Source organism: Desmodus rotundus, chromosome 4 (assembly GCF_022682495.2).
Source record: "Desmodus rotundus isolate HL8 chromosome 4, HLdesRot8A.1, whole genome shotgun sequence".
Classification (NCBI taxonomy): domain Eukaryota; kingdom Metazoa; phylum Chordata; class Mammalia; order Chiroptera; family Phyllostomidae; genus Desmodus; species Desmodus rotundus.
The window spans coordinates 11,125,795-11,153,488 of record NC_071390.1 but is presented as its reverse complement, the minus strand read 5'-3'; the positions used below and the strand labels follow the sequence as shown (position 1 = coordinate 11,153,488).

The window sequence follows — 27,694 nt, the reverse complement described above, 5'->3', positions numbered from 1 at the left end:
AAATTTATTGTAGCATGTGATGAAATATGTCAGCTATTAAAATTCATGTCTTAAAAGAATTTTGATTTTATTAAGATATCAAAATGTCTAACTGTCATTCTATTTACAAAATTTTAACTGGAAGAAAATGCACCAAAATGTTTTGTATTTTTCTCTAGTTATAAGATTATGGATGATTTTTTTATATTCTTTCTTTTATGTAGTTTCCAGAATGCCTACAGTGCTTGTAGAATTTTTATCATGAGAACAGAAATAATAAATATGATTTTTTAAAAAAAATTTTATTGTTATTCAATTACAGTTGTCTGCCTTTTCTCCCCATCCCTCCACCCCACCCCAGCCAAACCCACCTCCCTCCCCTGCCTCCACCCTCCCCCTTGATTTTGTCCATGCGTCCTTTATAGTAGTTCCTGTAAACCCCTCTCCTCACGGGCCCCTCCCCACCCCGCTCTGGCTATTGTTAGAGAGATGCAAATAAATACGATTTTTAAAGAATTAGAACTTCTTCCATATATATTTTTGCTTTTTGTTGTTTAATGCCAAAGATTTGTAACTCACTGGTCCAACTTAGGCTATTAATAATTCACGATAACCATCTTCGATACTGGCATGCAGTATGCTTTCACAGTTTTTAAATGACAGGTCAGGATTGCGCTTTTTCCCCACAGACAGCCTCTTGATTGACTACCAGTTTACCTTCAGCCTGTTGCAGGAAGATGACCGCCACCACACTGCCATAAACTTCATAGCAAACCCAGAGCAGGTGAGAAGATCATTTCGCTTTTCTCAAACGATTCTATGTATAGCAAGGGATACAAGTTATTTTTGTCTTGTTTGATTGCAATTCTACCTCTTAGAATGATCGCACTTGTTTTCTTGGTTCGTAACTGCCATTAGATGTCCACACTGTGCTTGTTCTCTCAGAGCTCTGGGCCAGGTGAGACAGAAACACGTCCTTGGGGTCGTGCCGTGAAAGGTCAAGGATGTTGGATATATGGAACGTTCTTTGTTTCCCCCGAGGGGGAAATTCTAGGCCCAGGTGCTTGTGTTGATGCTACACTGTGCTGGCCTGGGGGAGGGGCTTATGTGGGCAAAGTGTAATAGCTCTTCTCACCCATTGTAACGTGGCGGTTTTCGATTTCGCATTCCTCTTTGGTACTGCGGCTGCTTAACCTGATTTTGGGCCTCTCCTAAAGGTATTTTGGCCTTTCAGCTTTTAAAATAGGTGACTTAATTATTTATGTATTTTTTACATTTTGAAAAAGGATTTAATTTAAATCAATTATGTATCACTTCTAGTCAGTGATTTCATGTCAACAGTTTCTGGAATAGTTTCCTGTTAACATGATTTTGTCTCATTAATCTACATGTACCCAACAATGTTCTAAATGGGTAATTTTGGCACTTACTGTGGTCATCACAGTATCACTTCTTTCAGTCCAGCATTTTTTTTCTTGACCTTAAATGTGTTTTATAGGGCTTCATTTATGGTACATGTATTTCAGTAATGCCTACACTTGGAATTGATAGAGGATGAACTAATCATTTGAGAAGAGTTTTTAAAAAATATTTATTTATTTTTAGACAGAGGGAAAGGCAGGGAGAAAGAGAAGGAAAGAAACATCAGTGTGTGGTTGCCTCTCACATGCCCCCTACTGGGGACCTGGCCCACAACCCAGGCATGTGCCACGACTGGGAGTCGAACCAGCAACTCTTTGGTTCACAGGCTGGCGCTCAATCCACTGAGCTGCACCAGCCAGGGCTCAAGAAGAGTTTTATAATTTTCTCTATCAATCAGAAATTTTTTGACCTTTTCAGCAGCAGTAGCAGTTATTTTCATAGTTTCCCCACCCCACACAATTATGAAGATGGGAGTTCAAGATAAAAATAATGATTTAAGCTTTCTTAGGGGTTCACTGTTTGCGCCATGTTTTGTTCTTCTTAAAAATAAACCATTTTATGAAGTACTTCATTAATAATAAACAACCATCTCCTTCTCAGACATTGGTAAGTATTCCCTCTTTCCGAGTCCCCTGGTAAAGAGGAAAATGAAGAGAAGACATCCTTTGTCACCAGACCTAAGAATATCAACAATGCTACCGTTTTCAGTGCTGTCACCAGAAATGATGCTGTTTTTTGAGAATTTACCTTTTTTGATATCCCCAAGAAACTCTTTAGAGAGGTCGTCATATCCTCAATTTAGAGATCAGGAAACTGATTTCTCAGGAAGGACAAGTAGCTTTCCCTAAATCAGTCAACACGTATGGAAGTTCTTACGTGTTCTTAGTTCTTAGTGGAAGAACTAAGCAGAACCCAAGACCGTCTGACTTAGCAGTGCGTGCCCTGCATCAGTTCATCTCACTGCCTCATGAACACGATTTAATGAATATGGAGCCGTCGCTGGTTTTCAGGTCTGGTTAGTTCATCGTGATGAAACAAGTCAATATTTGTTACCAGAGAGTTTTCTTCTTTTCATTTCTGGATTTTCTTTAATGTAACATGATGTTGAAATAGATGTTTCGTACCACACTCAGACCTGAACCCCGTCCTGTTTCCAACAGACCTGTCTGCATGCTGACATAAAAAGTTTGCATTTATTGCTAGGGTCCTAATAGCGGCATTATCCTGAGTCAGTGTGAACTGTTTTCACTCATGTTATCAAAGAAGTAGCAAGGTTTCAAGAAGTTGGATGGTTTTGTGATACATATTGTGGAAGGTATCTGAACAGTATATCAATAGAACTGAATGTGTTAACTTCCTTCTTACAGTCATGGCCGCTATGACTCTGGCGAATAATGCAGAATCCTCCTGAAATACTGTATATATATTTAAACTCCCAGGCTTTATCTTCTTTGATGAGTTTGAATACTCAAATACTATCTCTGCAGCATTAATGAGCAGTACCCTGAAAAATCTGCACGATATTCAACCTTATTAGCATACATTTAATTTTGCATGCTCTTGGGAGATGACCACTCTTCTTGAATATGTATTTTCTTCCTGGAAACTATGAAGAGAATGCTCTGTGATAGTTGTGGAACATTATTAGTAGCTCATACAGGCCCAGCTATCCTTCTTTCTATGGCAACCATTGGATAAGAGTAGATATTACTTTGAGGTAAAAAAAAATTGGGTCTTAATGTATCTTTAAAATGGAATGACTATCACATATCCGGTGGCCTTTACCTTTTTATTGGGCTCCTTGCTTCTACTCCTATTCATCAAGAAAGGGTAGTGAATTGCAGTAATGTCCTCTTTTGGCCGTTACATCAGATATGGGGAGCTTAACTGCTTACGGACATTTTCTCTGAGTCAGTCGGAAAATTGGAGATGCATTTTCTATTGGCTTACCTGTTTTATCTAATTTAGAAAAATGTAGTGATATTAAGGAAGTTGCTTATACATTTTCTAGTAGCCAGGTCTTACCTATCAGTATGGCTTTTAGTATGAGTCATTGTATATTTTAAATGCAGCCCAACACACTCAATGCATGAAGCTAAACACATCCAACATGACTGTCCTTCTCTGTGTTTTCGCAGAACTAAATAGTTACTGTCATATGAACTTTCTGTTCCTTGTCTCTTGGAGTGAGATGATAACAAAAACATTTAAAGAAATCTTTCAGGCATTTGTTTCCTTGAAATTAAATCAAAGGGTCTATACCAGTGAATGGCAGGGAGAAAACAGGTTGACTGACATTTGACAGATGTTTGAATGACGTGGTCTTCCTTATCTTCCCCAAGCAGTTTCATCATTGTTACCTGAAAGTGTTCATGTACACGATTTAAGCATTTTTTAACTAGAAAAAGTGTGTATAGTAATAGAATATGCACCTAATAAGAAGCCATTCAACAAAATAATATTATATTGCTATGAAAGTTTTGAACTCTTCCAAACCTGTATCATTTGAATATTAACTACAAATCAGCAAAGAAAATTAAAATACAATTATTGAATTACAGCAGCCTCTGGCTTACATACAGAAGGTCGGATTTTAGCAGAGACGATAAATGGGGATCTTCAGTCTACTTTGGAATCGATCACCTATCTATATATTATTTAAGAGTGTAATTGGCATTTACACTTAGTTGAATGATGTCATTATAAATGCATAGAGTTTGACAAATATAGCATGGACATAATTAAACATTAATCATATCTATGTAGTATAATTTGGTTTTTTAACTCTCATGTTTTTTTCTTGGTAGTCAAACAAAAATTTGGATATTTCGATTAATGCATCAAACAACTTTAATCTCAACATTACCTGGTCAGTTGGTTCAACAGGTAAGAGAATTTTGTTGCCATGTGTCTTTCACATCAGTTTCTATGTGGAAGGTGTTCTGTGATGACCTTTTACTATTAATTTAAATAATTGAAATTAAAAATATTATATGTCTGACATTGTATTGTTTCAGGTAAAAATAATAAGTAGCATTATTAATAAAGCTTTATTACTTTGTTAGCTTTGCCTTTTATTAAAAATAGATGGGGAACAAATACTGTACATGACAGTTTTTTTTTAAATGGCAGTGCCATGAATTGCTATGATTTTAATTAAGATAGATTATTTCTTAAATAACTAAAAATATCAGTTATTTGATTCACTATTGAAACTGTAAATCTAATTATTAACCTCATATTGATATAAAACAATGAAATTCTTCTGCGAATACTGATGCATTAAGAACTTATCTGTTACTTTCAAATTTAGAAATCTGTTCCCCCTCTATCTGTGTCAGCTTTGGTGCTGTGAGGGGGTTAAGAACAAAACCTGTGCTTAGTGTATCTTCCATGATAAGCTTCATAAATTAAATTGCTGACTTAAAAAAATGTAACTAAGAAGAAGTACACATCTATATGTTGGATTATGAAAAATTATGTTCACTATTTTTTTATATATTTACATGTTAGGAAATTCTTTTGCTTTCTACTTTCTATGCCAAAGATATACTGTTGCATAAAAGTACTGGAACCTTTTTTAAAAGAAGTATTCTGTATTTGATTTCTGAAAATTAAGTCATGTTATTTAAGTATGTAGGATCATGGAAACAGTTCAAGAGTGATTAGGTCTCTGACATCCCATCACTTATAAAACATGCATAAAAAATGAGAAGTTCAGGCAAACATACGGACATTTTGTTACCTAGTTCAAACGTGGTAAAATCTTGGCACCGTGAGTTATGTTAATTAATGATTCATGATCACTTGCACTGTTAATTCGAAGTTTACTTCTGTGCAATAAACCAACTCTACAAGTTTTAAGATTTGTCAATAAAAATATATAAAACTCTGTCATCACTTTAGAACACTGATTTTAGTATGCAGGAAATTACTTGTAACCCAGATACCCAGAACCAAATGTCAGAAATTTTTATTTATCAGGTTGGAAGATGCAGGTCAGGAAAAAATCTGCATTTTTAAAGAACATTCACGGCAATTTTGGAATAATGATCAGTTAGAAATTAATTCAGGTGTTCAGTGTATAATTTTAATAATTTTATTTTTTGTTAAGTGGAGGCCTTGGTAGGATTGTTGGAAATGCTTTGTTTCATTTGGTTAATTTCACTAAATATTTATTGAGTACCCAATATTTGTTTAACTGATTGAGCATTTAGCTCATGTTTTAAATTATAGCCTCCTTCCAATTTACTCAAATTAGTGGTATTTCAGTTTGTGGTAAGACAAATAAATTGATTTTTCCCCAGTTTTTAATTTAATTGAGAATGCAAAATATGGCCTGATTTATCTTGAAATGCTCTGTGGAGAAGTAAGTGGAACTCAGTTCCTAGGGCCACACACACCTGAGTTCCAAAGAGGAGTTTGCTCTTCAGTGTCTGTGGAATGGAGGCAAGTGCTTTCATCTTTCCGAGACTCAGGTTCCAATTTGAAACTAGAAATGGAACTTGGAACACCTCTGGAATAAAATTGTTATTAGAAAAGAATAAAAGGCTCTAAGCTAGTGCCTAGAACATGGTATTTCATCAGTACTATGATTCTGAAAAATAATTCTTATCCTAAATTTATTTCATTATATTTAGTACAAATCTTATTTTTCTCCTTCATTAGTCTAAACTGTAAACATGAGTTTATTTTAATAATTGTGTTCTTATATGTAGTTATAAAAAGAAGTATAATATATGTTCTTAAGTTCACAAAGGTCTGTTTCCTAATATGAATTATTTAATTTTGTTATTATTATTTACATTTTAGCTGGAACGATATCTGGGGAGGAAACACCCATCGTTTCCAAGACTAATATAAAGGAATACAGAGATAGTTTCTCCTATGAAAAATTTAACTTTAGAAGCAACCCTAACATTACATTCTATGTGTACGTCAGTAACTTTTCCTGGCCCGTTAAAATACAGGTAAGTGTTAAAATAGTATTAAATCTAGTGACTATTGAGTATTTCCGTTAGACAAAGAATGTGGTTTCTTTCAAAGTGATGATATAGTTGGATTTCTATGTTTTTAATAATATGATAAAAGGGCACATGAATGTTTGTGATGATTAATATCTCCATAAAAATTCATAAAATAATATTGAATCAACCAAAGAATATAATTTTTAATAAAATTATATTCTAAAAATACATCAAACTTGAAATAACTAGATTTTTGGGTTTTCTGATTAATTGTATACTTTAACTGAGGGTTAAATAGATATTCTTTTCCTACAATACCACTTGAAAGTATTCTCTATGCTTGGTAATCTCATTTTTGTTTTATTCTATGCTGAGGGCAATTTAAATTTTCATTAAAGATTAAGCATTTGCAGTACTTAATAGTTAGTTCTTTCCGACCCACTGCTGGTTACTGCTGCTATCTTTATCTCTGCTGTATATCGAACTACACTGCATGTGTCTTTTTTTAATTGTGTTTAGTGATAGGCTGCTAAGGACTACAGATTTATTGCTAGGAAATATTTAGGGTGTTCTTTCTATCTTGAAATGTTCAAGGTTTGAGTTCTTAATTTAGGCTTTTTATGAGAGTAAAGTTTACATTTTGTAATTTAGGGATTTGTTCATTTATTCATTCTTTCATGACTGTTTAATTTGAATTAATTCAAATTAGTTTGTCGAATAGCATGTGCCAAGTCCTGTGCTGGGTCAGTCTGTTTCAAAATCTTTAAAAAAATTTACAGGTCATTCCTTCTCCTTTTATGTTAATAAATGACAACCTAAGATCTGTGACTACAAATGCTTGCCTGTTTTATATATTAATGTCCCTGAGATTTGTGGGAGGACTGAGTGATTTTTAAAAATCACGTTTTACTGAAAACAATCTATAGAGCTTATTAAATAGGAAATAAAATGGATATAGTTGTTATATTTTGAATTGTTTTCATGCCCTTTATTTCTTGGTTATCTAATTGTATTTTATTTTTAAGAAAATTACATAGTTACTTTAGAATGCTTATGAATATTTAATGGTTCAAAATTAACTTTCTAAATTGGATTTTCTTTTGGGAACATACTAGTAATATGTTCTGGATGCCAAACCAGAATTTGTGTAATAAAGTTGAAATATTCCTCTCTCGCAGAGTAATAAAACGTGGAAAACAACTTGGATGGTCAAGATAGGTAGAGCTCAGTGCCTGCGCTTTGAGTAAAATCATTACGTTAGTCATGAGAAATAGTTTTACTAAGGTACTCGGAGTTGACTCTGGGTTTTTCTTTATAGAACTATAATAAACTTTTAATTACTAAAAGTAAAATAGAATTATTTTGATTGCGATTTATTTTCTAATAGAATTGAATTACATTCATTGATTTTTTGAATGTTTAACCAACCATGCTATTCAAGAGTAAGTTCCACTTGGTTGTATGTATTATTGGTTTTGATTTCTTAATATTTTTGTTAAGAAATTTTATGCCTGTGTAACTGAGGAATATTAGTTGGTAGTTTTCTACTGTAATGCTGTTTGATTTGGTATTACGGTTCTTCTGGCCTTACAAAGTGAGTTGGGCAGTAGTCCTTTCTCTAATTTTCTGAAAGAATTCGTGTAGAATCTACATTATTTTTCTGTAAGCTTTCTTAAATTATTTTAGTGGTGATTTAATGGTTTATCATAGACAATTTAAACTCATAGTCTACCTCCAAATAATACTACATTGCTCGTTTTTTGAACATTAATCTTAAGACAGTATACTTTTTTTCCTTCCTTCTAGTCTTTGCGCCATAGTTGGATATATTTTACAGATTTATATATTAGAAAGTCCATACCACGCTTGCTATTTTGATGTAGTCAATTCTATTTAAAGATTTTAAAAATAGTTACTCTTATAGATCTAGATTTCTGTCAAATGTCATTTTCCTACTGCCTAGTGGACACCCTTTAGCACTAGTGCAGAGCTGCAGGCTCTGAATTACATCAGCCCATATTTCTGAAAAGGTCTTTATTTCACTCTTTTGGGGGAATTAAAGAATTCTAAATTGTAGCTTTTTAAAATTGTTTTAAAGATGTTTCTCCGCTGTCTTTTAGTTTGCATTGTCTCTAATGAGAAATCTGCTCTTACCCTTATTTCTCCTTTGTAAATAATAGGTATTTTTTCTCTTTTCGCATTAAGATTTTTTCTCTTTATTATGAGTTTTGGCCAATTTGATTATGATGTGCATAGGTGTGGTTTTCTGTATTTTTTTGTGCATGAGTTCCATTAACTTCATAAATTCATAAAATTATAATTTCAACCAAATTTGGAAAACTTTTAGCCATTATGTCTCAAGATTTTGTCTCTTCTCTGCTCCTTTAGGAATTCCAATTGTATGTATCTCAGATTACTTGAAATTGCTCCTTAGCTTACTAATGCTCTGATCTCATTTTTAATTTATTATTTTTCTCTGTGTCTTTATTTTGCATATTTTCTTTTATATCTTCAATTTCATTAACCTTTTTAAAATAATGTTTAATCTGATGATAATCTCATCCAGGGTGTTTTTCAACTCATACATTATATGTCTTGTCTTTAGAATGTTGATCAGTTTTTAAAAGTATCTTCTTTGTCTCTATCTACTTAATATGCTCCATCTTTTATCTGCCTTCTTGAGTATATATATTACAGTTATCATAACTCAATGTCCTTGTCTATAAAATTCTGTCATTTGTGTAATTTCTGAGTTTCCTTTTACTGTTTTATGTTGTTTCTCTTTATGGATTATATTTTGACCGGATGACCAACATTCAGAATTTCCCCTTTTTGGGTGCCAGATATTCACTGATACTGATAAATAAGTCTCAGCTTTGTTCTGGGATGGAGTTCATTTGCTTGGAAACGTTTTGACCTTTTCAAGGCCTGCCTCTGAGGGGCAGTCACTTCACTCCTGGGCCCTGCCTTCCTGGTGCTCTGAGCCGCTGGATCACAGGTTTGACGCTGTGACTGGTGGGACTGTCAACTACTCCCAGCTCCAGGGGGGTTTTGAGAATTTTTCTCTCTGCTCCTTTGCAATCATTCTTTCCCCCGCCTCAGGCAGCGGCTTGACCAGTAAGTGGTATTCACCTGAAGGACGTGGAGACCCTTAGCAAAGCTCTGGAGCATGCTGGGGAGTTCCCTCTTCTCCAGTACCCTGTCCTGTAACCGCTCGCCACCTCAGCCCACCACATTCCCAGCGGCCCCTCTACAGGTCAGCATTTCTGCAATGCACCTGAGTTTACTGTCCTTTTGACGCTGCCTCACAGCCACGATAATCTGTGGCATTGAAAGGCTCACCTTCCCCCCCCCCCCCCCACTCAGGAGTGATTATTCTGCATTGCTTGATAGCCAGTGTCTAAAAACAGGTGTTTCAGATACTTTCTCTGTTTTACTGGTTGTTTAAACATGAGGCTCAATCCATTCTCTGTTACTGTATTTTGGGAGGAGATAGAAATTTTCCACATAATACTGAGTCTAGATAGTAAATAGAGCAACTGTGGTAGCCATGAGTTTGTCCAACAACCGAGGGGACCGCTACTGTGTATATCATTTCATGTTTACTTGTAAATTGTTTTATTTAGTAGCTTAGATTTATGCTTCCAAGTACTTTTCAGATAAATGGTAATTAGGTTGCAGATACATTTCTATATATTTTCGGTTTCATAAAGACATTCTCCTGCAGATTCCAACAAGCTGCAAGTTATGAGAAAATTTATAATCCATAAATGAAATTGTTCATAAATAATTACAAAACTACACTCTATGGAAGCAGTTATCTTAAAAAGTGGCTGAAATAAAGAAGTATAAAAAAGCTCTAATTCCTACTGACAAATATCTATCACACTATGAAATACCAAAAATAATCTTTTCAAAAATAAATATCACTGTTTTCTTTTCCCAAAGTTTTATCAATGACTATCTAACACGCAAAAATATTGTTTGTGATCAAAGTTAATATTTAAATTTCATGACCATTTTTACTTATATTTGCTTCAATAGAGTTGCTACTCAGGAGAGACCTTTGTGTTTATAGCTGCAAGAAAGTGCTTCAGGTTATTTTAGCCTTTCAAGTTGTAATTTAATTTTTTCAGTATGCTGTAGTATAAAATATGTATGAAGATTTAAATATTTAATTATTTGTTGTTTACATAAAAAATCTTTGCATCGTATCCTTTTTGTAAACAAGACATTTCACATAAATTTCACTTCAATTAATGTCAATAGTATTTTCATACTTCATTTTCTCCATCACGGTTCTTTTGAGTACTTTTGGTTGTGGTGTTTCCATGATGTACTTGAAGAGATTGAAGAGATCGATTTGCAAAGTATTACTTGAATAAGGACAAGTTTTCCCTGATATGTGAGAAACGCAGAAGTTTTCATTTGTCTTGATCCAATTTTTGTCTGATGTTACTAGTGAGATACGACATTCTAGCATGATAATAGACCTTTGTCAATTTCTACAAATTCTGGCCAAAATAAAAAATTATAGTAATGGCATCTTCTGTATTTCATCAGGCAAATGTTAATCCCAAGTAGTGCTTTCTTTCTGCAGAAATGGCAGAAATTTAGTATTTACAAGGCCTCTCCAGAAGGAATCTAGCCATATCATATGAAAATTGAGACATGTATTGAAGAAGATACAGGAAACATTGTACATAGGACAGTAACACCTCCGTCCCCTTCACAGTAGGCACCTTGGGACCTCACACAGTTCAAATTGCCATCAGCTGCCCTGTCCTATTTTCCTGAATCTATTGACAGTCTGAAATCTCTCCCCTTTCAAAGGTGATTTTAGTTTTGGGAAAAGCCAGAAGTCACAGGACGCCAAATCTGGGCGGTAGCGGGGCTGAGTCACCTGGGTGATTGGATGTTTTACCAAACAGTTCTGCATGAGATGTGGTGTGTGAGCTGGTGCGTTGTCTTGATGAAGCTGCCAAATCACCAGTTGCCCATAGCTCCAGACAAATAGTTTCCGCAGAGGAATGTTCAAGCTTAACACAAGCAGATTGGTTGCTCTGCTAGCTCAGTCATTGTGAATGTGATGGGCACCCAGTACTCATGCTCACTCAGTGGCATCTGCAGTCCCCACTGACTAGTACAGTAAAGTCGTCATTGTGCACGCAGGCTCATCCCCGCCCAGTCTCCTTGGCCGACAGTTTCCACTGGTGCCGTGCAAACCATTCTTTTTATACTCACGATGGCTGGACTTTATCCAGATATAACTTGTATATAAATTTTTGGCTACACTTTCAGTCATATACAGGATGCTTTTCTAGAGGATGAAATAGTATACAAAGCAGTCTTGCCCTCATGAAACATGTTGTCAGCATTATTTCAGTTGTAGATAAAGAAATCCAACTTTAAATTAGCTTTAAAGTAAAACAGGGACATTGTAGGCTTAGAAAACAGGGCATTGAGAGGAAATACCTTTTGGAACTTCAGGATTTCAACATCCCCTCCTCTGGTCATATTTCCTAAAATTTCATCCCTTTACATGGTTTATACTGTGTTATACAAATAATTACCGACTTGTTAGTGTGATTGTTCTTTCTCTGTCTCTGGTTTCAGTTTCACATGTGGATCCTGTTCTACGTTAGTTGGGTTTATTGGATCCTAATGTAGTCATCCCGGAGAGAAAAGGGACCAGACTCTAGTCTTGAGACAGAGTTTCAGGGGCATATTTTGGCTTTGTTTACTTCATAAAGTGTTATCTGGGCCATTCACTTTGGCTGACATGGGTGTGAATAGTATTTATGAATTGGTGACTATAGATTGTATCCCCACCTCTGTGACTGTTACAAAGACGATTTTGAAGTAGGAAAGCTTCTTGGAGAAAGGTATATTGAAGGAAGATTTTGAAGGATGAATAGGAGTTCAGCAAAGGGACGTGATGCGTGAGAGGGTTTTCAAAGTCATGAAGAATTTTCACTAGGGAGCAATGTGGGATTTTTTAATGTCTGGAAAATGGGTTGCATGACGGACAACTGGTGGGGTAGGGTGGGGGGGTGTGGAATGATAGGAGTGGTGGAAGGCGGAGGCGGAATGGGGCTGGGAAGCTTCCTTGGAACCAAGTGATAAGTATATTCAGAGTCAATCATCCAGTGTGCATTTTAGAAAAAAAAAAATTGACAATTATCTGGTTGAAGAGTTGGCTTGGAAAGAGTTTATGAAATTTAATCTAACTTGTGTTAATTCTTTTTAAATTTGACATAAAAGAGGGATTTTGTATATTCTGAATTGACAGACAAAATAATAAGCCTGTCATCCACCAGATCAATATTGACATGAGAGAGGATGTTACTGCTTAAGAAAGACTTTCTGTGGCTTCGCACACAGTTTAATAGACCTGTCCGAGTGATCGCAGAACGTCAAAATGCCCGCACAAAGGAAGGGCTCTTTTCCCTGGGAGTATTTCTGAAGTAAAATGGGATTTTTTGTTTCTTTTACTTTCGTTTTCTTCAAGTCAATAAATGTTAATTGTATGCCTTGTATGTTGAGGCACCGTACTGCGTGTTAGGAGGAAATACATAATTATCATCTACATCCTCAAAGAATTTATAACGTACTCCTCATGCTGCTGCAGTCTGAGTTCTGCCCAAACAGCCCCTTGGAAACTGCTAAGGCACAGGGCGCAGGTGCCTCATAGACACTACTTTTAGTTTCTTCCTTCAGTCTGAGTTGACCTGTGAACAGATTCTTGGTCCCCATGCCTCCTCATTCTCCTACTCTTTCTCCCTCTTTACGTTTTACGTTACTTCCTTCTAGCATCCCTTAGTTTCCTGTGTTCCTCAGGGCTACACTCTAGATATTCTGCTCGTGGACAGCAGACTTTCTGTTTGGGTCTCATTTACTACCATGGCGTCCATGGTCACTTTTTATACATTTATAAATCGGTATTACCAGCCCAGACATTGCTTGTTGGTTCCAGTGCATCTCTTACACCTACTGATCCAAAGCTGCTTTTTGCAGGAAATGGCACCACCTACAGCATTTTGCTTGAACCTAAGACTTGGGTTTTGATTGTTGGCTTCAGTCTTTTCCTCAGTGCAGCGGTCCCCAACAGGAACCCCCCCCCCCAACCTTGGACCGAAGCTTGCCTGAGCTCCGCCTCCACTCTCCCAAGTGTCCCCATCCATGGAAAAACCAGTCCCTGGTTCCAGAAATGTCGGGGACCACTGCCTTAGCGGACAGGCACAGAGCGCACACATTTCATTGATTGCACTGACAATATTCCTTTTTTTTTTTTTTTTTTAAGTATCTGGTGAATCCATTAATATTTTTTTCAACCACCACTGCCAAGCTAAGTGAGACCACCCTCACATACAGCAGCCCCTCCGGGTGACCGCAGGACCACCTGACTCTGCCCCGCCCTTGGCACTGTTTTCCTAAGGGACTTTGGAGCTACTCTCTCTCACTTGCATCCTTTGTTTGACGTGGACAGTGGATTTTCTAGAAAAGTCAGAGTTGATGAAATAAAAGTAGTTGAACTGTAATTTGAGTATGTAAAAGTGAACTGTTTCATTTTAAAAAATTTAATCTGTATTGTATTTTGTTCCATTACCATTTAGTTCCCTTACACTCACTCCCCTGCCCCCAGCAATGGCCACACTGTTGTCCATGTCCATGAGTCCTTTTCCCTTTATGCTCAGTCCCTCCACCCCTAACTGTGCCTCCCAACCCAAGCCGTCATCTTGCTCTCTATCTAGAGTCTGTCCTATTTTCCTTATTAGTTTATTGTTCCATTAAATTCTATATATGCATGAAATCATATAGTATTTGCCTTTCTCTGACTTACTTCACTTAGCACAACGTTCTCCAGGTCCATCCATACTGTCGCAAAGGGCAAAAGTTTCTTCTTTTTTACGGCCAAGAGGTATTCTATTGTGTAACTGTCCCATAGTCGTTTTTAATACTCATCATAAAACTGTTTCAAATTATGTTTGCTACTAGTGAACTGAATATTATAAATGTATACATCAATAAATATGGAATATTACATATATCATATAAAGTATATGTTCTAAGGGTGTACATCTGTATCTTCAGACTTTAGCTAAAACTAAAAATAAGTGGAATATTGATTAAATTGATTTTATTTTATAGAAAATATGTTGAGTAACAATATTAATATTTACATTACATTTCCATTAAATAGTTGTAGCTTCTCTTTAATAATATATATTTTATTACAAGTTGGATCATCAAATATGGTTATATTTTTTACCTAACTCATCTATTTCTACAATAATCCATTAAAGATTTAAATTTATTTTTAATTAATTATTATCTTATTCTGTAAGACCTTTCAGTGTGAATTATATGACAGACAAGCAGTCCTTGTTCTATGAAAACTGTAAGTGGGTGAAGACTCTAATGATTGCTGAGTTAAAAGGCAAGTTATGACTTCTTATTCTAAAATCACTGCTACCCAAATTCACTGGCTCCATGATTTCTTTTAATGTTTCTGAGGATGCTTGAGAAATAAGCATCTTTGTTGAGGATTTTTATTTTACTTCTTTGTAAGTATTATACTAATTTTTTCCTTTTACTTCCTACTACTGAGTTATATGTATTGTAAAGGCTTATTTCTTACAGCATTATAAATCTTACTTACTAACAGAATTCTCAAAATCAAGAAGATTATTTTTCCTGTCGGACAGACACCACACCTACCAGAGCAGGAAGGTTATACGCCATCAAGCAGACTGTAATTTGGCCAGGGAAAGCGTCTGCTGTTTGGACGCATTATTCAATCAATTTATGTATTTAAGGAAGTAGTTTCAATTTAATGTAATTCATTCTAGTTTTAAACCACTTTTCTTCATTGTTCTCGATACAGTATTTTATGTTTTCAATTGCCCACTACCTCAGCGTTCATATACCCTTTTGAGTCCCAGCTGGGGCTGTGAGGCATGTAACAGTGCTGTATGATAGGTCCATCAATAATCTAGTAATTAAGTAGGAATTTCTTTTTCTTTCTGCACGTGAGGAATCATGCTAGTAGGTTGATTTGCACCAGTTGTTTATTAACTCCTTAACAAACACATTCTTTATGACTTGTAATGCCATGCAACTAAATCTTGATGATGAAAGAAAAATACTACTAAAACTGCAATGCAAATAACTTGAAAAACAGAAAGATTGCATTGAGCTTAAGCACTGTGTATTCTACAGTAGTGCTGCTCATCAGCACTTACACATCACTGTTTAAATTAAATTAAATTAAAGTAGTTGGAATCTAAGGTACCTGTTCCTGAGTAAATGGGATTTGGTAATTCACTGTTGTCAGTCTGCAAACTGATGTCATTACGTAGATTTGATTCTTTTTTTTTTTTTTAAATGAGAATAATGCTGGGACACATTCTTCAATTAGCAACTGTAATTTTCACAGTAGACTAGGTGATTGGTGTCCCCGTACTGATAACGAGTGGCGTTACAAGTGTGGTAGCAACTTGAACACACATGATGAGACATTTGAGCACAAAATAAGGTGGTTAGCTACGAGATACGTAGGTGTTAAAATAAAGAGGATGTTTTATCTTATGCGTATTGTTTGAAAAGTAAAGTTACAACACAAATGTGCTGATAAAGACATCTTTGTGAAATATTTTTCCCAAACTACCCCACAGGACACATATTGGTGGTGTTGTTTTCCAAATTGTTACAAGCTTGAGGAACTTATCACATATGTGTTAAAACATACTCTTTCCTTTCCCTTTAAACTTCAGTTCTTTTTTGTCATGAAACTTAGGTTTGCATAAATTTAAGAAGTGGCATTTGATATTGCTAATCAATTTTGTCAGTTACTAAACTAATATATTGATTATACTAATCAGAATATAAATGTGAGGTAAATATTAAATGATACTTAAGCATATTATTTAGAGCTAAATGAAAAGATTTTATGACAACTAAAATATAAGATTGGTTGTGATAGGTACAGATGTTCTAGATATTAAGTGAAGAAAACTGTATCATGGCAAGTTTATAGTATAATGTCAGAGTTCAGCAGTAAGGAGCAGAGACCATAATGTTCGCAAAGCTGAAAATCTTTACAGATTATTCACAGGCCTTTAACAGAAAAAGTTTGTTGGCTCCTTATTTTAAATATTAATACTAATGTTATTTTTATAAGCAATAAAGTTGTTTAAATTAGATAGGATGGCTTATATTTTCTTAGAAAAATAATTTTCTAAGAAAATGACTTGTAAAGAACCCATTTAACCTTTCATTTGTAAAATGAATCTAAACACCAGAGAAGTTCTCCCAATTCTTTATAGTAGCAGTTTTTTAAGGCAATTAATTTCTTTCCTAAATCTAATTAAACTCTTTTTAAAAAATTAATGAATTCTTGTTTAATATTCATGTAACCTCACAGACACTTTTAGATACTTGCCATCATAAAATGATTTGATTATATAGACTTCTATGATTTTTATATAACGTAGAGCAAACAATTTTATTTCTATGTCATCTTTATTACCTTTTTGTAATACAAAAACAATTTAACCAGGTCCTGTGCCTCCATGGGTATTGTTGGAAATTTAGAATTTTAAAAAAGTAGTGTAGCAATGAATATTGCGTGATCACACTGAGGAGTGTGTATTAACTGGAGAATGGGTAAGCAGATTATGATACGTCCGTACTATGTCAAAGCACTCAGTGATGAAACACACTCATACAGGTGCTGGTGTGGGCAAAGCTTGAGAATACTGTGCTAAATGAAAGAAACCAAACATGAAAAACCGTGTGCCCTGTGATTCCGTTTGTATGAAGTTAAGTATGAAGGAACCTAAGGAACCAGGATCATAGCAAGGACATAGAAGGTCCAGGGCCTGTGGAGGGTTCCACAGAGAGTGCAGAGAGGCGGAGGAGGACGTTTTAAGCTGATGAAACTGTTCTGTATCTTCACTGTGGCTGCAGTTGTATAGCTTTGTGAAAAATGCCAAAATCCAACAAAATATACATTAAAAAGAATGTAATTGCATTTACATTATACTTCAATAAAAGTATTATCAACCTATAATTGTGACTGTACTTCAAATGTTGTGATTTTCCAAATATGAAATACTTGAGTATTGAGTATTATGTCACCATAATATATAAGAAATGGTAACATTTCAAGAGAGAAAAATCTCTATTTAAATTGCATTCATCTCACATTTTCCATGTGATGTATTTGCTTGAAATTCAAAATTAAAATGGTATACATAAAAATTATACTACAAATTAAGTAACCCTCTCAACTGAATGACTTTAAAAATATTTAATACTCATCTAAAGAATTAATAGTATAAAGCTGTGCATTCACATAATATAATATCTGAATAACCAATTTCAAATATGGATACATGATTTATTTTAATTGCGCCATTTCCTAGGAGGTTAACTGCAAGAATGCAGTAAACAATAAATCAATAGAGACATTAAAATTCTTTTTTTTGGTGTAACAGTACTTTTTCTATTTTTCAATAGATTTTAAAAATAGTTTTCAATAGTTTCAGATAGATTCTCTACAGTTTAATGAAAGTTTTCAAGAAATTCCTGTTTAGTCACTGTATATTGAGCATCTGTTGCCTTGCATTTTTTAAAGTATGTTTTATTGATTATACTATTACAGTTGTCCCAATTTTCCCCCTTTACCCACCTCTGCCTGGTACCCCACTTCCCTCAAGCAATCCCTCCCTTAGTTCATGTCCATGGGTCATGCATGTAAATTCTTCGGCTTCTCCATTCCCAATACTGTTCTTAACCTCCCCCTGTCCATTTTGTACCTACCATTTATGCTTCTTATTCCCTGTACCTTTTCCCCCATTCTCCTCCTTCTCCCTCCCCTCTGATAACCAACCCTCCATGTGATCTCCATACCTGTGATTCCGTTCCTGTTCTGTTTGTTTGCTTAGTTTGTTTGTTTTTATTTTTAATTTCAGTTGTTGATAGTTGTGAGTTTGTTGTCAATTTAATGTTCATAGTTTTGATCTTCTTTTCCTTAAATAAGTCCCTTCAACATTTCACATAAGGGCTTGGTGATGATGAACTCCTTTAGCTTTATCTTGTCTGGGAAGCACTTTATCTGCCCTTCCATTCTAAATGATACCTTTGCTAGATAGAGTAATCTAGGTTGTAGGTCCTTGCCTTTCATGACTTTGAATATTTCTTTCCAGCCCCTTCTTGCCTATAAGTTTTCTTTTGAAAAATCAGCTGATAGTCTTAGGGGAACTCCTTTGTAGGTAACTGTCTCCTTTTCTCTTGCTGCTTTTAAGATTCTCTCTTTATCTTTAATCTTTGGCCATTTAATTATGATGTGTCTTGGTGTGGTTCTTTTTGAGTTCAACTTGTTTGGGATTCTCTGTTCTTCCTGGACTGGTATATCTATTTCCTTCACCAAATTAGGGAATTTTTCTTTCATTATTTTCTTCAAATAATCTTTCAATTTCTTGCTCTTTTCTTCTTCTGGCATCCTTATGATTCAGATGTTGGCATGTTTGGAGATGTCCCAGAGTCTTTTTATTCTCTCCTCATTTTTTTGAATTCTTGTTTCTTCATTCTGTTCTGGTTGACTGTTTAGTGATCTGAACCCTGGCTTCCTTCCCTTCACTGTTGGTTCCCTGTGGATTTTACTTTATACCACTTAGTGTAAGCTTCATTTCTTCCCTTATGCTTTTGCCATACTCTGTGAGATCTCTAAGCATCCTGATCACCAGTGTTTTAAACTCTGAATCTGATAGGTTGACTATCTCCAATTTACTTAGTTCTTTTACTCGGGTTTTGTTCTGTTCTTTCATTTGAGCCACATTTCTTTGTCTCCTCAATTTGGCAACTTCCCTATGTTTGTTTCTATGTATTAGGTAGAGCTGCTTTGACTCCTTGTCTTGGTGCACCTGTTATGCTGTATGGGGTGGAGCTTTAGGTAATCACCAGGGCAAGGACAGCCTGTTTCACTGCTTTGTGGCTTTGTACGTGGGGGAGGGGTCAAAGAGGGAGCAATGCCACTGCCTGACTGCTGGAGGCTTGTTTGACACTTGCCCCGCTTCTAGTCCTTTATATGACTGGTGCCCCTCTAAGCTGTTGACCTGGTGGTGATTCCTAGAGTGGGTGAGTTTGTGTACATTCTAGGACCCTGTAGGCCCTTTAAATGGACTTTCCTGAGAGACTGGCAGTTTCTTCTGCCACCTCAACCCCCACTGGTTTTTACAGTCAGGAGTTTCGAAGCTTTATATTCCCAGCTCTGGAACCCTGGGCTATGCGGTCTGGCCTGGGGCTCGCTCCCCAGGTGGCCCTAATGTGGACTGCCCATTCTTCTGGCTTTTGCCTCTGCCACCTGCTTACTGCTGCCATACAATATCCTCTCCACCCGGGCTCCCCATCTCCACCCCTCCTGCTAGTCTGGATGAATATGTCTTCTTTAAATCCTTGGTTGTCAGACTTCCATACAGTTCTATTTTCTGGCCGTTGTGGGCGTTTTTTGTTTTGAGATTAGTTGCAATCCTTATGGTTGTGCAGGGAGGTAAAGCGTGTCTGCCTGTGACTCCATTTTGACCCGAAGTCTGTTTCCTTCAAGATATTAAAATTCTTAAAGTAAAACCCATTAAAGCCAAAATAAAATTAAAGTATGTATAAATTATTTATTATGTATATGTGAATATATATGTAGAACATATATCAGACATAAATCAGTATATATGCCCTTGAGCTAATCTTTTGTAGTCTAATTTTCAAGTTACTATTGGCATACTTAAATTATATCCATTAAAAATTGTCACTTGGACTTAATCGAATATTTCTTTTTGTTTTTTCCTATTTTTCCAAACATCCTCTTAAACTAAAACTTTAATACTTACAATCTGTATTGCAGATCACAATTTATAAAAAATGGTTTTATAAGCATAAATGGCATATAGATTTTTATCTTAGCCATTACTCTTGCTTTTATATGTTCTTGATTGATGAATTAAAACTTGAGGCTCTTCACAAAATCTCATAAATATGCTAATACTATAATTAAGAACAGGTAGCATTGCAAATGCAAATTTTTATTTTATCATTTGAAAGGGTCTATTTTATTTTTTTTAATTTATACATGTTTTTTTGAAAAATATTTGGAAAAATAATATTCTTTAGCTTCAAGCAAAAATATTTTTTAAAAAATAATATCCTTTAACTTCAAGTAATATACTCTCTGGACAAGTAGATATAAAGTTTTATCTATTTTAACTGACATAATCTTGATATAAAAGTAATTCTTGTTTTCTTGTACAGCTTGACCTTTAGTTAAAATGAAATTGTTTTTTTAAGCCTTTTTATTTAGAACATTGAGATATATATCTCTAGAAGTTACTGCAATTTATTTACTAAACACTTACAAGTCCAAATGCCATGTTCTTTGCTAGTTGCTAGGAATGTATAGCTGACCGTGGTAATGCCTGACTTCAAATAGCTTGAAGTCAAATGGAGAGAAAAGAAGAATAAGCTAATTATCACAGTACACTGATAAATAGTACATGGGGCTTAGGAAAGAGCGCAGCATAAGAACTAGGGACATAACACACTGATTTCCATTTTAGTTCTCCTGCTTGTTGCGCGGGTAACCTGTGAACCATTATTTCCTCATATATAAAATGGACTTAAGGGCATTACTTATTTCATGTGGTTGTTTTGTTGGTTAAATAAATTAGTATGCGGAAAACAGCCCAGTGCTAGGGCAACAGTAAATGGTTTCTGAATGTTAGAGGATTTTTTTTTTTAGATAGTAGTAATGTTGTAGAAGTATATGGTAGCAATTGAGGCCACCAAATAGACAGGATCTAGAGTTGAACTGCAAGGCAATGAATCATTTGGACTGAAATTCCCCAAGAGAAGGTGTGAGGGCGAGAGGGAACAGTCCTGCTGGACCAGAACGGGGGCGGTAATGAATGGCGAGTATTGGAAACTACTAAAGCCATTATCTGATCAGACCGCAGTGTCAGTGCTCTGTGTAGAGAAAGACGCAAGGGCCGCATTTGAAGGCCATTCTCTGCTATGGCAAGGAACTTGGAGTCCAAGCTAAAAGTGATGAAGAAATACTGGGGAAATTTAAGCAGGGGGATGAAGGACTGTGAACAGGAATTACAGAAACCTCCTTCTGTTTCAAAGAGAGCATTTCGTCATCCTGGTGAAGAGTGACCCAGGGGCATTTGAAATTGGAGGACCGGAGACCAGTTAAGTTTCTACATTAAACCAGGAGGAAAGTTATGAGTGCGTTCACTAAGGCATTTATTTGCTCTAAAAATAATTAAACCCATTAAATTTTCATAGGCAATATTCAAGGATTTATAACCATTGTAATTTGTGTTATATTCATAAAGGATTGGCTGGTATGTTTATTCCTCATGTTTTTATCCAGAAATAGATTTTATCTTTAAAAATTATCCATTTTCCATTTAGTTCCATTTTTTAAAATATTTATCAGGAATGATGCATATTATTATATCAATTAGCGATATGTTATTCTCTATAGGAAGTTTATGCTTTTTGGGATACATTGTCATAGTTGATCTCATCTAGTAATAGGTAACTTAATCTCCAGTTTGCTCTACTTTATTTAAAAAATTAATAAATAAAAACCTGATGCAATCTTGAATTACTTACCTGAAACATAGCCCATTGGTTCTGAGCTAACTTCCGTTATAACTTCCATTATTTAAGTATGTTTTTATGTCAGCATTTGGCAGAACCATAACCTTAAATAGTGGTTTGAAAAACCTCTTTTCCTTTGTCAGATGAACTTGATAATTTCAGCACATCCCATTATATTTTCATTTTTATTTATCTCAAATATATCAGAATTTATTAATGGCAGTCTGACATTTGTATGAACATACTAATTTGTCCTTCAGAATAAGAAATATCCAAATAAGAATTCTGTTAATTTGTGGTAAATATCACACCATTAATCTACTTGTCTAGCCAAACTCGCGTAATGTAAACATTTTTGTTGAGTCATAAATTCAAAATGTTGATTGTTGTTATTTTATAAAAGGTAGCATATGTTAATTTTAGGTCGTCTATTTGGGACACGCATTCAATGTGAACACACGCGCACGGACAAAAAAGACTGCCATCACTGTCGCTCCAGTTTCAGCTCCCTCAGTGTTTTCACATTCATTTCATCACTTATTTGAGGGCTCTTTAAAAACATGGGACGAACGAGGATATTACTAAATTTTACCATTAATGGGTCTCTTGACTTTGCAGTGATCCATTATATTAATAGGAAATGCGGTTATTATTGGATGAAGAAACTCATCTGCACGATTTAGGTAGGCGCATGTTAATGTCGTAGGATTTCACAGGAAACTCGCAGCACACGTCCTTGGAGTAGTTTTGTATTCGTTTCCTTAACCATTTAACTTTAGAACCTAGGCAAGTGTTATCATTAGTGGTGAATGGATTAGGTGTTCTAGATAAAACTTTGATTGCAGCATAAATGATTTATAATATGGTGATCCAATTGCCTTGATCGTTTAATAATATTGTACTTAGAAATGCCCTAAAATACCACCATATCGATTCAGTAAGTTTCAAACTTTCTTTTATTTTGGTCTTTCAGATTGCATTTTCACAACACAATACAATCATGGATCTCGTGCAGTTTTTTGTCACCTTCTTCAGGTAATTTGCTTTTATTGACTTTGAATTTGTTAAACCTATATTTTGATATTTGTTCTGTCAGTCTGTTAGGTAATTTATCAAATTTTTAACCTTAAAACACCATAAGTGTTATGTATGATATTTCTATATCATATATATCATGAATATATATTCATGTATATTCATACAAATCATGAATAATTTTACATGCTTAAATATATACTGCAGAGCAGAGGACGCGTATTTGAAATATACTTTTGCAAGGTTATTTTGCTGTTCTACTATTTGTTAATGGATTTGGTGGAATGAGAATAACTTCGTGTTCCCCTGTCACATAAGTAATTAAACTCTCTTTTAATTAGTGAAATTAATAGTGCATTCATCATATTGATTAGGTGCATCTTCTAGAGTTAAATCAATTCAGTAATTTCTTAGGAAATTATATGTGCTTAGCAATATGTTAAAATCTGTAGGGGATAAGAACAAATGTGAACTTATGTTCTCAAAGAGTTTATAATCTGGAAGGATAAGATATGACTGAATGGAGCATCATTCCCTAGGACATTTGTTATTTGAGATATTAATAGGTTTATGAAAAATGGTTTCATAATTAAACAGCTTTGAAAAGCGTGTATACTAGAGTTAACTAGGGCACTTTAATTTGTTTTTACCTGACATCACTTGTCCGGATTTTTAATACGTTAATTTGCAATGTATCTTTCTGAAAGAGAGGGTGGAGCTGGAAGCATTTCTCAAAACGTGAAAACTCTTGCCATGGAACATTTCCTTTCCTTTCCACGGGCTATGAATAAAGACGTGCTGGGTTAGGAGAAGCAGCTGAGGTTCAGTGTTACGGAGTCTTAGATCATCTGGATTGGAAGGAATGTCAGTTTTGTTGACATGGTTATGATGTGTACAGCTTATGTGGGTCCCTTGGGTGCCTTTGTGCCAATTAAACAAATGCGTCTCCTTCTCCTGGCAGACATAGTCCCCCATCACAGTACACAACTTTACAAAGCAGTGTGAACTTTGACCTTCACTTGCCAAGTTGGCTGTATTGCCGTGTACAGTAATGAACCTTCACCACCTGACACATGATATGCCAAGCAGTTTCCTAAACACCAAAGTAGCCGCTACTGGTGATCTTGTCCAGACGCCCATGCAATACTTGAATCTCTAATGCTTTCCCCACAGAAGTCAGCGCACATTTTCTGTGACGGGCCAGATAGTCCCTGTTCCAGGATCTGTGGGCTCTGTGCTCTCTGTTGCACATACGCACTCTGAAGCTGTAGTGCTAATGCTGCCCCGGCCAGTACAGAAACCAACGGGAGTGGCCGTGTTCCAATAAAGCTTTATTATAAAAACAGCTGGTGGGCAGGACACTGCCCAACTCCTGCTCCAGCGCATGCCTGAATGCCTTTAAGGACAGGAAATGCGCCGTCTCCTAAGGTAGCCTTTTCCATCTTCAGAGAGCTAATTTTTCTTCATAATGAGATGACATCTGTGTCCCTCCCATCTCTCTTTTAATTTATCCACGTGGGCCCACACAGAGAGAGTCTAGTCCCTTGTCTCCAAGGACAACCCTTCAGTTTTCTACACTCATTTCTCAAATTTACACGTTCCCTGCTTATTAGTCCATTTCCGTTGTCAACCCCTTTGCTACGGCAGCCACTTTCCTCTGAGAACAATCATGTTCATCTGTGTCCCTAGAAAGTTGTAATTTCCGGAACTTAATGCTATAAACGTTTATCTCTAACGTGTGTGCAAGTTCTATTCATGGTTTAAATTTGTCCTTAAAAGTGAAATTCGAGGAAGCATCTTAAGTATAATTAATGTTTTACGACTTTGTACTTCTGAATATAAATGGATTTTAAGGCCATTAATTACATTATTATATGTGTTTGGAAAGTATTAGGAGATAAAATCCAATGAGCCTTATTTAATGCCTCAAAATAAAGCCGGTTAATGCAGAGCACTGTGGATGGATGTATACTAAAAAGTTCAGCTGTGTGAAAATTCGCAGTGCTGAATGTATATGTAAACTGTTTAAATGTTTAAGGTTATGGCTGAAGCTTTTGGATGTGTGCATATTTAAGTTTGATAGTTCTTCCATTAAATACAAAGAAAGCGGGCACTGATGCACACCACGTCACAGAGATGGTCTCGTGCATCATGTTGTCACATGAACAAAGTGGAAAAGTTCTAGTTGTCTTGTGAGGTAAAATGTACGCGATAGCTTTTGTTGTCATTCGAATCTCTTTCAGTATTGAAATGTAAATTAATATTAAAATTGCCTCATTGCGAAGAAATACATGGACAGAATATTTTGAAGTTTTTCTTAAATAAGGTCATTGATAAATCTTATTTATTTATTTTAATGACTTGAGAGAGGAAGAAGGCAGGGAGACATTGATTTGTTGTTCCAGTTATTTATGCATTCATCAGTGGATTCTTATATGTGCCCTGACTGCGGATTGAACCTGTAGCCTTGGCGTATCAGGAGGACACTGCTCTAACCAATTGAGCTACCTGGCCAGGGCCTGATAAATTTTAAAAGAGAGTTTCAGTCAGGCCACCATTGCTCCTATTGCCTTTTCTAACCAAGTTATTCAAGTAGCAGAGATAAACGTGTCCGCTTTTGGGTTCTGCCATGGTTGGATGGAAGCTACTTCACAAACTCTGTCCACTTTTTAACTCGACGTGTTGGGCATAGTTCCGGTGGTAGACATAATTAGGCCAGTGTCTGGGAGATCGTTTATAGACACAGCCCGGCTCTGATCTTAGCTTTCTAAACCATCATCAGGACGTCACCTAACATCTCTAAGTATCAGTCCTCTCATATACAGAATTAAAGAATTTTATGGCTGTGGATTTTATTTGGTGGTGGTTGTTGTTAGAGTCTGTGATATAATAGAGTAAATGATTAGAAAACTAAAAGAAGTTATTTTAAAAATAAGTTCCTTGTTCTGGTATGCAAAAGGGAAAAGTAAATCTGTGTAAATCTGAAAAGTCTGAATTATTTATTTTAAAAGACGTTAAGGCTGGTAAATTAAGTGGAGGGGTAGTAGGGACCGTTGCCCCTGCACCTTTTAGATTTGTAATGGTGGTAATAATTTTCACCAGCCCACCGGGGTGACGTGATGTTTCTGATTTACCAGTTGACCAGAAGGAGGGTAGTTCAGAGGTTGCCACCTGGTCTTGCCCACTGTGATAGGTCTTACCACACAGGCCAGGGATGCGGTGTATAGGTTGTTGTAACTAACTTGAACATAAATTCTAATTATATACTTGAGAACTAGGTAAGTTATCGCTAGGTTCATCCATAGTCACTGTTGGCATGCTGTGAGCCAGAATTTGCCCTAATTTATTTCCTGGTCCTGGAAGACTCCCCAGCTCTTTCAAAGTGCCATGATGACACTTTAGTGCTTGGGTGTCTGTGACATCTGTAACCCTGTGTCTAATAGTAACCAAACCATCTACTTATCCCTCTTGCCCCGTGTATATATACCCATGTATGTAGCTGTGCATATGCCCAAATATACACAGGTCCCTTTGGGGATCATTTTATATACTCTTAAAGTTGTTTCAAGGTGTCCTTCTACAGACCCAGCCATCTGCTCAGTCAGTGGTTTCCGGATTTGTAAATTAGCCCATCCTGTGACTGAGCAGAAGATCATGATTTTTCATTGAATTTATTGGGGTACATTGTGCTATGTGAAATAAGCCAGTCATAGAAAGACAAGTACCATGTGATTCCACTCATATGTGGAATCTAATGAACAAAATAAACAAAAATGCAAGCAGACTCATAGATAGAGGATCATGATTTTCTATTGGGGCAACCACCCTCAGCCCCTTGTTTCTTCATTCTTACTTAAAATAAAACTAAATGTGCCTACCTATTTCGCCCCTCAGCATACCTTGCATTTTTAAACTCTACAGCTCCATTCCAGCATATTCCCTCTGTCAGCTTCTTTATTCTGTTTTCTTCCACATGCTAGGGCAACTCAGGCATTTCCATTTCACTTCGCATTGGCCACTGCTTTTTTTCCAGGCTCCTAAGAGTCACTCCAGCAACAGGCGTATCTATCCCCTGGAGTCCTCATTAGGGCATTGCATCTCCTGTGGTTCTGAGAAAATACACCCATAGTCATGCATTTTTGCTTATCCAGTCTTACATTCCTTCCACCTTGATCAAATTCCACCAACATGCAATTGTGGTCATATTCCTCTGGCTCCTGCCAGCCCATGCTAGCTAATTCTTGTAGCTCTTTCAATAGGTAATTTCTTCCCATTCTTATAAGGCCAATATAGATTATGCTGGTTTAATGATAGTTGTTACCAGTCCGGCAGCCAAGAGAGGTGGCAGGTTGTTATGGGAGCTTCTGTTGGCTCTATTACTAGAGAAGGGAGTTGTAGAACAAACCTCCTCAGAAGCATCCGTCTAGATATTTCGTTCTAGATATTCCTGTCCCATGTTTCAAGGGCTCAGGTTTCAGAGAACTGCTTTGCCTGAGCGTCTGTCATCTTTGGAAGTTAAATGAAAGAGCGGATTTAGCAGTTAGAGCATCAGCCTGCTGCTCATACTTATTGACTCTTCCACCATCAGAGATAAGGGCCTCATTTAGAGCTATAAAGGGTACCCTCTA

The 27,694-nt window shown here is 35.9% G+C and overlaps 1 protein-coding gene across 1 annotated transcript in view; it reads left to right on the top strand.

Annotated features, from left to right (window-relative positions):
* Positions 1 to 27,694, top strand: part of ATRNL1 (attractin like 1) — a 495,303-nt gene that overhangs the window by 174,167 nt on the left and 293,442 nt on the right. Inside the window, exons 22-25 of the mRNA XM_024555570.4 lie at positions 669 to 763; positions 4,209 to 4,287; positions 6,214 to 6,371; positions 23,005 to 23,066. Of these exons, the coding sequence (XP_024411338.3) occupies positions 669 to 763; positions 4,209 to 4,287; positions 6,214 to 6,371; positions 23,005 to 23,066 (394 nt within the window). The remainder of the gene's footprint in view (positions 1 to 668; positions 764 to 4,208; positions 4,288 to 6,213; positions 6,372 to 23,004; positions 23,067 to 27,694) is intronic.